This window comes from Talaromyces rugulosus, chromosome I, assembly GCF_013368755.1.
Source record: "Talaromyces rugulosus chromosome I, complete sequence".
In the NCBI taxonomy this organism is placed as follows: Eukaryota; Fungi; Ascomycota; class Eurotiomycetes; order Eurotiales; family Trichocomaceae; genus Talaromyces; species Talaromyces rugulosus.
In genome coordinates this window covers 6,380,848-6,396,715 of record NC_049561.1, presented here as the reverse complement: position 1 = coordinate 6,396,715, position 15,868 = coordinate 6,380,848, and the positions used below count along the sequence as shown (strand labels likewise).

The 15,868-nt window shown below is 46.3% G+C and overlaps 5 protein-coding genes across 5 annotated transcripts; 4 read left to right on the top strand and 1 right to left on the bottom strand.

Annotated features, from left to right (window-relative positions):
* Positions 1–686: 686 nt before the first annotated feature.
* TRUGW13939_02184 (uncharacterized protein) lies at positions 687–2,184 on the top strand (the record flags this gene model as incomplete). The annotated part of the gene is made up of 5 exons (XM_035485378.1): positions 687–1,212; positions 1,323–1,440; positions 1,501–1,562; positions 1,626–1,656; positions 1,722–2,184. The coding sequence occupies 5 exons, from the start codon at positions 687–689 to the stop codon at positions 2,182–2,184; spliced, it is 1,200 nt and encodes a 399-aa protein (XP_035341271.1).
* Positions 2,185–4,040: 1,856 nt separating this feature from the next.
* Positions 4,041–4,442, top strand: TRUGW13939_02183 (uncharacterized protein; the record flags this gene model as incomplete). Its single annotated transcript, XM_035485377.1, has 1 exon — positions 4,041–4,442. The coding sequence occupies one exon, from the start codon at positions 4,041–4,043 to the stop codon at positions 4,440–4,442; it is 402 nt and encodes a 133-aa protein (XP_035341270.1).
* Positions 4,443–5,702: 1,260 nt separating this feature from the next.
* Positions 5,703–9,485, top strand: TRUGW13939_02182 (uncharacterized protein; the record flags this gene model as incomplete). Its single annotated transcript, XM_035485376.1, has 11 exons — positions 5,703–5,784; positions 5,841–5,890; positions 5,938–5,982; positions 6,034–6,181; positions 6,231–6,311; positions 6,360–6,443; positions 6,515–6,730; positions 6,790–6,869; positions 6,924–7,218; positions 7,652–8,186; positions 8,240–9,485. 11 exons carry the CDS (start codon positions 5,703–5,705, stop codon positions 9,483–9,485), a joined length of 2,862 nt encoding a protein of 953 aa, XP_035341269.1.
* A 722-nt stretch (positions 9,486–10,207) lies between these two features.
* On the top strand, positions 10,208–11,383 carry TRUGW13939_02181 (uncharacterized protein; the record flags this gene model as incomplete). The annotated part of the gene is made up of 1 exon (XM_035485375.1): positions 10,208–11,383. One exon carries the CDS (start codon positions 10,208–10,210, stop codon positions 11,381–11,383), a length of 1,176 nt encoding a protein of 391 aa, XP_035341268.1.
* A 453-nt stretch (positions 11,384–11,836) lies between these two features.
* On the bottom strand, positions 11,837–15,169 carry TRUGW13939_02180 (uncharacterized protein; the record flags this gene model as incomplete). Its single annotated transcript, XM_035485374.1, has 1 exon — positions 11,837–15,169. The coding sequence occupies one exon, from the start codon at positions 15,167–15,169 to the stop codon at positions 11,837–11,839; it is 3,333 nt and encodes a 1,110-aa protein (XP_035341267.1).
* Positions 15,170–15,868: the final 699 nt, after the last annotated feature.

Here is a 15,868-nt window from a genome sequence, read left to right as displayed (position 1 = left end):
GGGGCGGCCGGAGAATACTGAAGAGATCCAGACTCCAGACTCCAGAGTCAGCTTTTCGGACTACGCCGTTCCACCTCGTTGGCACTAGAAAATATAGTACGGAACGGAGTACGTAGTCAAGTTTTGCTAGCCCTGAATTGAAATTAACGAGGACCCGATCCAATACACTGAAGCACTGAAGCCGCCCTAACTCTTCCGAGATTCACTTCTTCGAGTCATGGTTCTATGTTTCGACCATAGTCCAGCACGCTTTATAAAGCTTAAAGTCTTACCCAAGCTCAAACTAGAGCTCTAGTGGCCTGTCGCTGACCGGGAAAAAAAATCCTGGTCTAATCACGGCTATTAGAACTATTAGAATGCCATCGATCATTGCCGGAATGGGAATCTTCCCGGCATCTGGTCGTGGGTCCTCGATCGAGGCAAAAGTTCAAAAGCGTGTCCCTGGTTCCAAAAATCGATCTGAAAAGCAAAAGCCCGGCTATGACGGGGCGGGCGATGCTGTCAAATTCTTCTTCAGTCTAAACCTATTTTGTAATTTCCATTTCCAATACATATTTTTCTTGGTATCCGGTTACTTCTTAATCTATAACGATGAACGTTTCCACGTACCCAAAGAACGATTTTCAACCCGGCCAACAGTGAAAAAGAAATGCGGATAATAGATCCACTCAACTACACACCGGACGATGTCGATACAGATGACGAGATTGGACCACATGCGATATGCGCGCTATCAATCGCTCCAAGACTCTAACCCAGGCGACATTGGATCGACCTTTCTGATACTGACCAGCGTGTTCACCGCAGTCAGCGCCTTGACCACCATCCTGCGATGTGTCGCCCGAGCATACCGACGCTCTCTAGGCTGGGACGATTACACAATCGCCATTGCGACGGCTTTCACCATCGCGCGCAGCGGACTGCAGATTGCCAGCGTGAAGCACGGAAATGGGAAACACCGGTCAGAAGTCTCTGATACTGATTATTCCTGGGTCGTCATGCAAGGGTGGTATACTCAGGTGATCCTGTTTCCGACCCTTTGTCTGCTCAAATGCTCGATTTGCTCGCTTCTGCTCCGTATCATACCCACGCTGCGTACAAAATGGGTTCTCTGGGCGATAATGATTGGGCTTGTGCTCACGAATCTGGAGCCTGTTATCGTTCTTCTCGCAGAGTGTACTCCGGTTAAGACGTATTGGGATCCGCAGGCTGGTACTTGCTGGAATCCAGATATCAGGATTTATTCCATTTATCTACAAGTCGGCATGTTTTCTCCTTTTTGAGCTCGGTTGAAATGGGGGTTTGCGCTAACGTGTTGACAGGCTACTCTGCCCTTACGGACCTCATTTGCGCCCTTATGCCGATTTACGTCTTCTACAGGATTCAAATGCCAATGAGGGATAAGATTTTGCTGTGTGGTTTGATGAGTTTGGGTCTTGTGTATGTGCTGTTTTTGAAGCGAGTTGCAAGAGACTGGCTAACAATATTTCCATCGTACAGAGCAACAGCATGTGCATTAGTAAGAGCTTCATCACTAGGCACAAACACCACGGATCTTACATGTAAGTTTTCCTCTCCATTTCAAAATATTTGTGTGATATTGAAACTAATTTGTTGGTTGGTAGACGACTATTGCATAGCTGCAATATGGGCAAAGTAAGTTCACTATTCTTCCAGAATCGGCTACACCACAAAGAAATACTGACTTGAACAAAAAAAAGTGTCGAACTCCATCTCGGAATCATTGCCGCCAACGCTGCCTGCGGAAATCTCATATACGGACTTATTTTTTCATGTCTTCGTGACCGTTTTCTGCCAAAAATTTCTCAGAATAGCAATAGCTACCACACCCATGGCAGCGGTTTCTCGGCGTCCCGTTCTCGAAGAGGAAGTGTTTACTTGCGAAGCCTCGACGCGGAGAGAACAAACCACAATTCTGCACTATCCGGTCATAATAGTGGATACGGCGAAAGTAGCAGTGAGGGTAGAAGTGGCAGCACAAGTGTTGCAGGGGGGCCAGAAAACGGATTGTCCCTCCATCACAGCCGAGAAAGTGAGATGCCTTTGCAGGATGGTATTTGCAAAAAGGTGGAATACGTGATGGAGCGGTCTGAGGCGTCCGAAGACAACAAACCGCTGCCAGGTAATGGGAATTGGTTTATTAATGGGAGGTTATCGCGTTGATTTTTTAGACTGTTTTGGGGTTATTTTCAGGTATACGGTCAACGGTTTAATGATACCAGCATGGATAGATGCATTAGCGAGTTTTGAATGAAAGTAATGATATCGATTGTGCTAAAACACCAGTCTATTCAAATCTTGTATCTGAAAATACTTCCGATGACCGCATGTACCAAAAACCACATGCCCTCCCCATGATACACTCAACCCAATTAACTCCGAAAGCTCCCACTCCAAAGGCCATGACATTTGTGCGAACCTCGAAAGAAAAACATGCCAGTAGACGCCCATATAAGAGAATTTCCCGGTGTCTAAAGACTAGGTCAATAAATTCTTAGGCATCATCAGTTTCGTCTTCGTCCTCATGAAAGGCCATAGACTATGAGGAAGTGGCTGTATGTGAAGGGATAGTTGTGTCGATATTGATATTCAAGTGCTAAAGGTTCCAGAGGACTGCTCCGTTAAAAGTTTTCCGCATGCCTTTCTCGTCGATAAGCTCGTCTACTCCGACAAAAGAATCTGGTGTAAGCGACCTGTCCTCCATTTTAATGGTACGGTCTGGTAAAGACCACTCCCACATAACTTTATTGGCGATATCGTGAGTCAGCGCTGGCGCTTGCGTTTGCATTGCCGTTGGTGTTAATGTGTCTACCTGTCTAGTCCTCCTTCTGATTATCTTGAGTTGATTTCGACAGAGGAACAAAAATGAATGATCTAAAGATTCAGAAACAACTGAAGAAGAGATAGCGATCTCTTTTTTGCTACTTTCATTAAATCCTACATAGATGATGCTGGAGGAAAAGTTGCATGTAGGAAGAGGAAGGTGAGGTTTTAGTATCTGTGAAGCCCAAAGAAATTCTTTACTGGTGTAAGCTGTGTTTTAGAATCATCAATTCACATATACTGACAGGATTCAATACTGATATACTGCAATGGAGTACCCTTTATTGATCGTCTCTTGGACCAATGACATCGCTTTAAATTGTTGCAAAATGCCGTTAAATCTGTGAAGATTAAAATAAAACTACTGTATCACAAATTCTTATGTGTTAACTCTTCTTTCATCACAAAAAAATAACTTGGTTATAGCAGAGAAGCAGGTGTTGTTAAATGCATATATAAGGTTTTAAGCTTAGTATATAATGAATCACAATTGGTTGAGAGACGGCTGGCGCCCCATAAATGAGAAGCACTAATCCGTCAATGGTTTAGCACATCCACAGCATTGAATATGCATATCGGCACACTTGTCTCCCAGTCATCCTTCAAAATGATGAAAATATGCTGGAAGAAGAGAGTTTTTTAAGGAAATATAGCGGTATTCAAAATATCTACTGTATACTTCTGCACCAATGTGATAACTCCGGCTCGCAATTTTCTGGATTTGCCACAAAGATTCGGTGAACGAGCTGTTGGCAGCTTTTCTAGTTATCGGTTGAACAAACACTGTGTGATAATCTACCATTTTTTCTCAGCGAGAGGGAAATCATACACTGATCAAGTATTTAAATTAGCTAGAAACAAAGACATGTCATCGAACAATAACATTCTCTCCAATCACTATGTTTCAATACCTTGGTACCGTCACGGCTCCCACGGTTGCCTAAAAGCGGGATTCTGTGGCAGTCACACCAGCTATAGTTAATCACTTGGCATAAAACCACCAGATAGTATATAATATAATGCATTCCATTTTGAAATTGAGTATAATGGAACCTTGAAGTAGTTGCCATGCGCAATCAATTTATAGCTCATTCCTTGGTCCGCTCCTCTCAGTTACATGGGACTACGTCTCATACTTGTTCCCCTTATTGAATCTTCTAGACTTTCCATTTATTACACGCATTTGTTATTCGAAAATGACCACGGTCAGCTTATATGTCGCCATCTACAACGACGAAGGCGTGTACAAACACTGGGCCTTCTTCATCGACGGCCCGACAGACACGCAAAAAAACGTATTGAACATCATGAGCTCTTCCACCCAATACCGGTTCGAGAGGCGACATGGCAACGAGCATGAATCCGAAATCCTGTCCAAAATAGTTTATATCTGTGAAATGGAGGAGTCCAAAATCAAGACCACCGTGAAGATTGCGAAAACCGCAGTAATACACAACGAGTACCCGGGATACAATTGCCAAGATTACGTGCTTGAGATGCTAGATACCTTGGAGGAGAACGGAGTTATTGACGGTAGCGATGAGAACTACAAGAAGAAAAAGGAGATTGTCAAATCGAAACAGGAAGGGTTGATCTAGTGGTCCATTACCAGACAGAGGTTCTAAAGCGAAGATGATGAATGTCAACAACAAAGCGAACTACGAATTTTTGAAGCATAGATAAATCGTATGAGATTGCCAGCCCTCAATTTACTATTATTTCCGAATAATTGTAGAACCCGATGCTTGAATCCGATACTGTATTGTTGTTTTCCCTGCGGACCCGGCGAGGACCTTGGGGACGCTCTAGCCCGAAACAGCAACAACATCAACGCGATGTGAGTTCACCTGCTGTTTTTCGCTCTACTAGTCCATCTGCCGTTTTTTCTTATTTCAACGTCATCTTCTCCGTCTTCTGCGTATTTTACAGGCTCGTGGTGTTGTGACAGCTTCATACTACTACTCGCTATACGATACGGGGACCGTCTGTGGTCGGTGAAACGAATATGCGATCTTTTTTTTCCTGGACTTCCACGTGGATGGGGTTAGGTGCGACACAGGCAGGCTTCAGTCTGATTGGCAATAAATGGAACCATGATGGAATCGTTACCTAGGAAGTTTGTGTCTCTTCAGGGCAAATGCAACAGCTCAGAGGTGTGGTTCAGCCGTCAATTCGCTGCTTCTTACTGACAGTCTATGCAGGATGCAGAAGCTCGCTACCTAGCGAATTTTGAAGAACTGAAACGCAAATACTATGTTCAAATCTTCTTTTGAGATATGACCAACTCCTCTGCTAGCCAGAGAATCTTCCACAAAGGTCGACAGAGTCCTTTTCAGTACGCAGAGGGATCAGCGTGCGGCAGCCCCGTTTGCCTAGGGAGTACAACAACCGACATACGACAACCGAGATCTCTCGTTGCACAAAATGTGAAGTGCTGTCACCTTCAATGCGCTCGTTCTACTCCTGTCCGACGACTAGGAAAATTCGGAAACCAAGCCAGGCGATATTCAAACGCCGTTGTATTCTAGTTCCAAGGAACCTGGTCCGGAGAAATTGCCACCGTGCTATTTACACTTTCTGCCAGCAACCAACAACCAAGCCACACCGCCAGTTATTTTTTCTATTTAAGAAGGTTCATTGGTTTTTGGATTTTCCTTTCAACAGCCGAAATTAAACCGGATTCACGTGTTTCCGGCCACAAAAGCCCTGATAATCAGTCATACGACACGGGAGAACTAGTGCTGAGGCCCGCCTCGGCTGGAAAAAAGCAGCTGAGAAAAAAGGAGAAAAAAGCGCAGGTTGAATCCAACATCATTTTTCAGTTTCAATTTCACCATCTCCCCAACTATCAACTCGACATGGCGTTCCGGCTATCTCGCGTTCAACGTTTATACCTGGTGATCGGAGTGTCGCTGGCGTTCTTCCTCGCAGAAATATCTGGTACTGTTGCGGGATTTGAATTGGCTTTACGTCCGAACTGATGTTATGTGTGACAGTCGGATTCTACACAAAGTCTCTCGCTCTTGTTGCTGACGCCTTTCACTACGTATGCTTTCGAATACATCATTTCCATGCCTATACTAATAATAATAGCTCAACGATCTAGTCGGTTTTATCGTGGCCTTGGTGGCTCTTCAGGTAGGTAAATTCCGATGGTGTGGCCAGATTTACCATTCTGACAGAACCTAGATATCAAGCAGAAAAGACTGCCCGAAGGAGTTATCTTTCGGATGGCAACGAGCCCAACTTCTTGGTGCATTTTTCAACGGCGTCTTTCTCCTAGCTCTTGGCGTGAGCATATTCCTCCAGTCGATTGAACGGTTCGTATCGTTGCAGCGTGCGTATCTCATACGGTACTATTGGAAGCCATACTTATACGATCCCAGGAGTCGAAAATCCAAAACTCATCTTGATAACTGGTTGTATTGGGTTAGCTCTCAATATAATAAGTGCTATCTTTCTTCACGGTTTGTTTTGGTTTCTTTTGATACCGGATGCTGCTGACTTGCCTTTAGAACACGACCACGGGACGCCGATACCTTCGAATACTGTTGATCTTGAGGAGGTTGTTACAAATAGCACATCTGAAGTTAATCGTGGTCTGCCTTTCTTGTATCTGGGAAGCTAACAAAACGGCTCTAATCGACGCAGGATTCATCCGCCCACAAAGATCATCGCCATGGTCAACAACAGCCAAATAAAAACGGCCACGATCTCGGTATGCTCGGCGTACTGATCCACGTCATCGGCGATGCAATGAACAATCTGGGCGTGATCATCTCAGCGTTGGTAATTTGGCTAGCCAACTACGGTGGCCGGTTCTACGCAGACCCAGCTGTCAGCATGGCAATTTCGTTTATGATATTTATCACTTCGCTGCCACTGGGTTCGTCTATTTATATTCGCTTCTTTGTTGTTATGTAATATAGCTAACATGGTGATTAGTTAAAAAGTCCGGGACGATTCTGCTAGGAAGCGTTCCCAACGGCGTTGATCCAAGTGACGTCCAACACGATCTTGAACTCGTCAGTTTCTCCTTTACTTCTCTAAAATAGAAAAAAAAGCTAATTCCATGATAGATCCCTGGTGTTAAATCAGTCCACGAACTGCACGTCTGGCGCCTCAATCAGCAAAAATCGCTTGCTTCTGTGCACGTTCTGCTGTCTGACTGCATGGTTTCAGATTTTGTTCGGCTTGCCAACACGATCAATGAATGCCTTCATAGCTATGGTATTCATTCAGCTACCGTCCAACCGGAACTTGTTGTATCATCCACTGCTACTACCGAGAAATCAGCAACCCTTCAAACTTCGTGTTCGTCGGATGCATCGACATGCCAGGTTAATTGCGGGGCCAGTTGTGAGGAGTTGACGTGTTGCGAATGAAACCCTTGCATGGGTAGATAGGATCAACCATGGTATTTGGGGTACGAGAAAATTTGTTGCAAATTCATTGTGATTTAGAATTGAATGGAAGTTGTACTAGGCTACATTGAACAATCTGGTCACCTATACTAGCAGTTAGCGAGGTTATGCAATGAGTTATAAAATTTTTGAAAACTTCAGCTGAACTATCTCAATAATAATACTAATTGTTCTATCAAAACCAGCCCTATCTCATTAATTAGTTGACATAGTATCAGATATTGTTACCGTCTGATTGGCTTAAGCGAAAAGTAGAAGCGCCAGCCAATAGCGTAGTCCCAGGTGGATCCCTGCTCCGCATGTCACTAACTCGCAATCAAACCACTGCGACAAACAACCACATACATGAATATCAATACATGGAAATCAGCACTGTAAAAAAGTACATATACACATATACACTGAAATGACCGACAAGAAAAGCACAAAACCACCTTCTCTCCAAGACTTTATCGCCCCCCTCACTCTCCCCGACCCAACGCTTTACCGTCTCGCGTATCAGCTATCTCAAACGTACAAAACTCTGGCCGCGTCTTCTCTAGAGCAATTCTTCCCTACTCCAGTTACGCACTTGCCTACGGGCCAGGAGAAAGGTCGGTATCTGGCTGTGTATGTTGGATTGTTCTATTTGCACGTCGGTTTTATTGAGTTACCTGGCGGACAGTCTCCTACCGGTACCAACAGTGGCAATCATCATAATAATGGCAGGATTCAGCCTGATCGAAACCGAGTCCGGCGGACGCTAGAAAAGGCATGGCCTATTGACGAGAGGTTAAAAATAGGCCATGCAAAGGATTTGTTTTCGTGGATTGGGAATTGTATTGCCGAGGTGGTGCAGGATAGTATGAGGAACGAGAGTGAAACGGACACTTCAACGAGAGAGTTGGTGACGGGGATTGCGTTTTGTTTCCCAATTATGTAGGTTTTGCCTGTCTTTGAAAGGTAGTTTCAGGGGTATTCTGACAAGCTAGGCAAAAATCTCTCGACGAAGCAATTCTGATGCCAACCGGAAAAGGATTCGGCCTAGAATCAGACCTCAACCTGCGTCAGGCACTTTTGGATGGATACGAATGCCATATCCGCCCTCCTACAACAGATGAAGAAAATGGATCAGAATCAGAATCCGAAGCGCAACCAACAAGATCGAGAACGGCAAAGAGAAGAAGACATTTCTCTCTCCCCAAACTCAGAATTGCAGCCATGACCAACGACACTGTTGCCACGTTTGCTTCTTTGGCATACAGCATCAAATCTCTACCCAACAGCCGCGTCGTCATGGGCCTAATGGTGGGTGCCGGATGCAACGCCACCGTGCCGATGAAACTGTCCGACCTGCATACATCCAAAACAGACTTTATCCGTGCCCAAAACCCGTCTGCAGCGGAGACTTTGGTCAGCACAGAATGGACACTGCGGCGTTCTAGCATGCCAGTGCTTGACATGAAGCTAGTGACTCGGTGGGACAAGGAAGTCGAAGCGCGTTCCCAGCGACCCGGTTTCCAACCGTTGGAATACATGGTTGGCGGTCGATACGTCGGGGAGCTGGTCCGAGTAATTGTGCTTGATTATTTTACCAGCGTTCTAAATACAGATAGAGATGTTTTGCCATGGCGGTTGCTCGAGGCCGACGGCTTGACGACGGATTTCCTGTCCCTGAATGTCGCTTCGGCTGCGCCGTCGGGTCGCGACGACGAGTCTCTTGCAGCAGAGCTCACGCACCGTCTCCCGTCGACAAAGGGATGGATATGGAACGCTGAAAAGGCTGGGATACTTCGAACAGTGGCGGCAGCCGTACAAACGCGATCTACCGCGCTGATTGCTGCAGCCACTGTTGGACTGCTGTCATGCACGGGAGAAATCCAGCTGAAGAACCCAGATGGTAATCAAGCGGAGAACACCAACGCCACTACTACTGCTACTACTCCCTCGCCAAAAGAAGGAGAAAGCAAATCGACATTGACCTCATCTCGCCGCGGCTGGAACAACGGACCCGAGGAACTTGTGGTCGCCTTTTGCGGTGGTGTGATCCAGAATTATCCGCATTACAAGGACAATATGCAGCGGCAAATTGACCGGTTACTTGTACATGGTGGCCCGCAGGATGGTGGAAAGAGTATTTTTCTACGAGAAGTTAGCGATGGTGGCATAGTTGGTGTTGGTGTTTTGGCCGGTTCTGTCATGGGAGGGATTGAGGGGATAGTTGGGTCGAATTTTTAAGGAGCGTCTATTGAGTTGATATTAGTTTGATATCCTTTGGATCCTGTTGTGCTAGTCTATGGGATGACTGTTCGAAGCATTTAGAAAGGTTTACGTTTTGTTTGCATGTGCTGAGCAATTATAAATATTTCATGTTTGATTTAATGGTTGCAAGAAATGGTAAGATTCTTTTTTTTCTACCTGCATAGGCACAATTTTATTTTACCTTGAATATCTTTATAAGTAATATTGTAGTAGTTTTAATAATATGTGTATAAATAATACGTTTCCAGCTCTCTAGATAGCAGAATTCCGACTTCGAGTTTGTATTTGTTTAGTGTGAAACTAGTTGTACACTTGCAAATATTATTAGACAAGTCAAAAGGTCTAAGAAAACAATAGGATTTAGGCAGAAGTTCACCGACAGGTGCTAGATACCAATTAACAGCCATATGGCGGTGGGGGGCGGTGTCAAACGGGCGTGCCTGGCTCGAGCGGCTCTTCCTCTTTCTCTCTCTCTCTCTAAGACCTCACACAACAGAAGGCCTGGCAATCATACTGATGTTGCGTTTTGAATCACTCATCGTTTAGCATTTCTCTTTTGATATATAACCCTGGGTTAGTTATCTATTGTTTTGCCTGATACTGAAATTTGCCCGTGGGCAGGTCTACACTGATACCGTTTGTTGTTTGTGATTCGAAAAGTCTCTCGGTGAAACTTGAGAGCTTCTTAACCCACCATCATGGACACCCCATCATTTGTGTCTCTAGAAAGCCGTCCATCCAGCCCTGGACCAGAATCTGTCCCCTTCGAATGCTTCACAAAGGAGTGGACCGTGGAGAATAGCTCACGCAAGGGCACCCAGGGGTTTTCTTTGATTCCCCGTGAAGTTGCATTCATCATTTTAGAGTATCTGGATGATCCTGTGGATAAGATCTGTCTTTCTCTCACCACCAAGCCACTGTGGGTTTGCCTAAGTCCCAGGCTCGACAAGGATCAGTTCAAGCTGCGCGGGGTCCTTCCAAACCGAGTAAATGCCAACCATGGCGTTGTCAATCCGTGGCCATTTTTCAAATCACCCCGCTGGAGGTTTCTCGAAAGACTTGAGGATGCGTACTGGAAATGCTGCGCCGGGTGTCTCTACTTGCAGCCCAAACGGGACTTTTCTCGAAGCGAACTGTACAAGGAGCCCGATGACAGATTCTGCAGGGCACCGGGCAACATTCAACTATGTCCCCATGTTATCTTGACGTACAAAAAATGCGTGAGCCTGCAATCAGCTTTGATTAAAGCCAAAAAAGAAGAAACCAGCCAGACCCCGCCGACCATGCCAAATCTCGCACACCAGTGTGTACTTGAATCGGATCAAACAATAGTCACCTGCACAGTCTTGCCAAAATTATCACGTCGACGCAGTCACCTCGTATTTCGAAACAAGTATACCGTGTCAGACTTCAGCAAGCCAATCATGCAAGCATGGATGTCCCATTTCGGTGAAGACGCACTGCTTCCTTGCCCGCACCGCAACATTTCCACCCATGTGTTGGATATGCTACATCTGCATCGTTCTTGGGAAAGGGACATTATACCTAAAGAATGCGACCCCAAGTCCCCAAATCCCTGGTGCAAGTTCTGCTGGACCTTTTTTGTTGAATTTGAAACCACCGAAAGCAGCCCCCTGGGAACCAGATCTGTCTCGTTCTCTACGCAGAGACATTTCGGCAAAGGATGGGGCCTTCTGACAAATAGAAGCAACAGCGACGCTGCGAAACGTGCACAAGATTGGATCAACCGAACCGACCTGTCAAATATCATCTCGGTTGTGGGTGGTCGTAGTAAGGGGGGATGGTATTTTGCCCGAACGACCAGATGGTCTCCTGGTAAAAGTTCTTTGCCGACCATGACTTGGAAGCAGTGAGGAACCATGGTTTGGGGGGCTGTTGGTGGGTGTGGGATGGGGAGTTAAGGTTAAATTTCGGTGGTCTCGGTGGGCGTGTTTTTCGATATGGCTACACAGATAGAGGACAGACATCAATGTTATTACAGTTAACGAATCAAACATGGAGTATTTATAACTCAATTTATATGTGTAAAAAAAAGGTAATTTCCTTTCCAAACACTTCAAACTAACAGGTCTGACGGCATGTACAAGTAGTTTCACTTCAAACAAGTACGAACTTGAAGTCGGTTTTTACCCTCTAAGAACCCCAAGGTACATCGTTCCAGATGTCGTAAAATATCAGTAAAACTACATACCGTAGTATCACTAATGAGAACATTCAAATTGAAATAATATCACTTCTCCCGTTGTAACTTGTTTCTAAATAGAGAACACACAAATGAGGCAGTCGTTATTCCTCTGTTAATCGCCCTATTCCCTTTCACTCTCAGAGTCACCGTCGAAGAACCCTCCATGGGCTGTGCTCATGTGGTGATATATACCCCTTGGATCGCATTTCTTGCCACAGAAAAAGCACCAATGAGTCAAACACCGGGGCACTGGGCAAGTCATATGTCCGCAGCCCATAGACTTCTCACACTCCACTCCACAACCAGGGCAAGGCTTCCTTTTGCTTTGGATTTTTTCTTCCCTCTTTTTTAATAAACGACGACGGTTTCTCTCTGCCTCTTCAGCCGCGCGAATATTCCCCTGGATCTGAGCCGCTATTCTACGGCTCTCGATCTCCTCTAGTCGGCGGGCCTCTTCTTCACGGGCTTGTTGTTCGTGGCATTCGTCACAAGCCCAATGTTCGACATCCGCTGGAACACCACGCGCGCAGACACGTTCAACGAACGGTTTTGCGTACGCACACGACTCGCACCACGCATAAATCCAGTTACCCTGGTCTTGTACGGCTTGAGCGAGGTTTCCGACAGAATGCACCCCCATACCGTGTTTAGCGAGTGTCTGAGCCCGGGGCTGGCGGCGGCAAAAGGCACAGAACAAGGACGCAGTGTTGAGGATACGCCCGGCAGAATTGAGGCCATACCATCCATCAAGACAACCGCGACATATGCGCTGGAAACATCCACGTCGTCCACACGCTGCATTAAGATCACGGGGCTGGAATTCAGAGAAGCAAAGCGAACATGGGACTCGTTTGGCATGTCGGCGAGATACCTGCTTTTGGAGTTTCTCGATGAGTTCCTGAGAGTTATGGATGACCTTTCCACGGCGACGAAGGGGGCCATCGGTCTTGGGAAATAATTTCACACGGTTCAAGAATTCATCTGTACCAATAGTAGTAATCGTGTGGTAAACAGACCGATTGCTAAAGGGGCTCTTCGATGGAGCTTCTGCGTCTACAGCCAACCAGTCGGTAGTATTCTCATCGGAAATTTGTTTCGCGCTTGTTTCAGTTTCCGTGATTGTTATCCGGCTGGATGTGCATGCGACGCACAAGAAATCCGACTCGGAAAATGGCGACGGCCTGTAAGTCTTTGGGTAGATCATGCGATTCAGACATCGTCCGCACTCGACGGTAGGCGCAGGGCTGGCGCTCCGCTGAGTTTCTGGGAGATCTTTTTGCAACCTACAGTAGTGACATTTCGCCCGTACGCGTAGAGAGTCCTGGTGGTAGACGATATACTGGGCGCGACATGTAATAACGGAGCACTCTACCCATGTTGCCTCCGTCAATTCGTTGTCGTCCTTCGATACATCAGTGGTTATGTGCGTCAGTCTCTCTTCCTTAGTCTCGAAATCATCTGTCAGACACAATCCACACTGCCCACTCTTGCCCATAATGGTTACGGAACGGGGGAATTTGCATTTTCGACAATCCACCACTGGCCCCATAGGTAGAGAAGATTTATTCGGGGTCCATCCGACCTTGGCTACCAAGGGGGTGTCAAGATTTCGTTCCAAGATTTTGAAGTCGACCAGAGTCTCAAAGATACGTCGGTCACTCTTACGAAGCAGACTTTCCCCAATTTCTTGGTCAGAACTCTCGCGTCGTTGACGATACGCCTTGTCAGCATCTAAGAGCAATGTGAGACACCCAATATTCCAGGTCTCAGGAACCTCGGTGTCATTCCATTTTGTCTTCCACGCCCTCATCTGGTGTTCGGCGACTTCTCTAAGGGGCTCAACGCCCATTCGAAGACTGAGCGCTGCTAGGAGTGTAGCTGGGCGAGCCCCAAGCATGGTACCTGGAAGAACAGCATGGAGGAGAACTCTCCAGAAGTTTGTCTTGTATTCTTGAGAAGCAAGGGCAATTGGAATTTTAGGGAGATCTTCGTCGGTCGTTTTAGTGATGTGCTGGGGCATGTCGCTAGCCTTCTCAACATACGTGAGCCGGGTGAGAATACGGCCTAATCGCCTCAGGATTTTGTAATCACAAGAACGACCTATTTCCAGAAGTTCGTCGCGTTTAAATTCGGTGATCGCACGATTGGCATCTTCGTCGTCGTCGGTGTTGGAATCCGCCCGTTCAAATTTCAACGTGGGATCCAGGTAGACGCATGGGAAACGGGCTTCCTCTGGCACGGTTTCGATGGTCTCTTGGATTTGTGCCGCAAAGTCATACGATTCTTCCAGCCAAGCCTTCATCTGTGCCCTTTCCTTTTCGTCCGAAATTTTTGTTATTCCTTGGCTAAAAGACGCCAATACCTCTTCACGGTTGGGAATGGTCCGGTCGTTGCAAAAGATCCTCCACAGACTCCCCAGTACTGGATTCAAAGCCATTGCTCGGACATCGTGTTGAATCATCCGTTCCAGATGGGAAATAGCGAATTCTCGGTAATTTCCATCACTTTTCCACTGCTGGGTAAACTCTGCAACTGGAGTCGTTTTCTTCGGTAGGTATTTTCTCAGTGTTTCAGGGGTCAGCGTAATTTTAGTCGTATTACCAATAATGTTTGAGTTGAAGAATTTTTGAGCGTCTTTGCTAGATTCGTTTGTGACCTTTTTGATGTTCGAGATGTCGATATACCGACTCAACATGGCACCTAGGTCCTCATTTTTAGCTGCATCAGATAATCCAGCCTTTTCAACTCCCATCCAGGTCAGCAGCAACTCTACTGTAATTCGGGAGATCGCTGCAGGCTGTTGCAAGCCTCTCTTGAGATGTAGGCAAGCCCCACCGGTCATTGTGGATAGGTAATTGTAGAAGCCCAAATTTTCTTCAGATATGGAAGAATCTATTATCGTATAGACGTGGATACGCTTGCCCCCGTTTCGTAACGTTCCGCAGGCCGACGTCCAGTCGACAAAGTGACGTCCATGGATTGCATGTTTACCTTTCTCCAGAGCCTTCCGCTCCGTTGGGCCATAGCCATCCAGGCCTTTACCACCGTTGGATATGGCATGGGGAGGCGCATCGGTGTATAAAAGAACTATAGTCGTTGCTTCCGCTCTACTGACCTCGTAGACCTTGGCCAACGCTGTCTTTGTTGCTTCAGCGTAATCACCACCTCCATCTGCTTGAACATTTTTCGCAATGGAAACCAGGTCAGGCTGGTCATTTTGGTTTGGGCCGACCAGTTTCGATGGCTCGATCCAGCCGTGCCATTCTAGCGGATCCGACATGTCATAGTCGCGATAGTACAATAGTCCGATGCGCGAAAAGGAGTTGGTCAAGGCCGAAACTGAGATGATCTGTGGAAGAGAGACGCGCAAAGACGTGAGATACGTCTGCATTGAAGCTGTCGCGTCGGCGACAATAAGCAAGTCATAGACTTCAGCTTGGCGTTCTGCCGCCATGTTGGTGTCTGTGATGATCAATAGATGCTCTTCTGTGCCTTAACCCAAGGGAAGGGCTGATCGAATATTTATGTTGACAATATCATAGGCACCGATACGAGGTGACTCATTTTTCGAAGGGCTGAGCGTCAAGCTATATGTACCTTAGTGGCTGTGCTTCTGTTTATGCGTGTGAAGTAGCATCAATTCCGTTTGCCAACACGAGAAACGTCCCAAATAGGAAGGCGCGCCCTAGCCGTTTTTGGAGGCCGACTGCAAATTAAACATTGCAAATTGCAGTCTTTTTTTCCCCTCACTTTTTGCAAAAACACACTTTCTTTCTTTTCTCTTCCTCCCTCTCAGACATGTTGACGCAGCTGGACTCGCCATATTCTGTCGGGGATTTGTTTCCACGTGCATTTGGAGGTGCCATAACATGCGCCTAACAGGTACAACGAGTTTGCCCTACGCATACTCCTGCTACATCAAATATGGGTACTGATCAACACCCCTGCCGATCGTCAAAATTTTTCTCTTTCAAAAGAAAAGAGAAAACCGTAGGAGAAGCGACTCTGAGGGCTACGGTCTGCACGTGAACATGATGACATCATAGCTCGGGGAAGATGACGAATGCTAGAGCAGCTTCCAATGCTCCATCAATCACTCTTGATTATACTCGACACTTTTCTCACAACCTGTCAATCATTTGTATATTTGTTG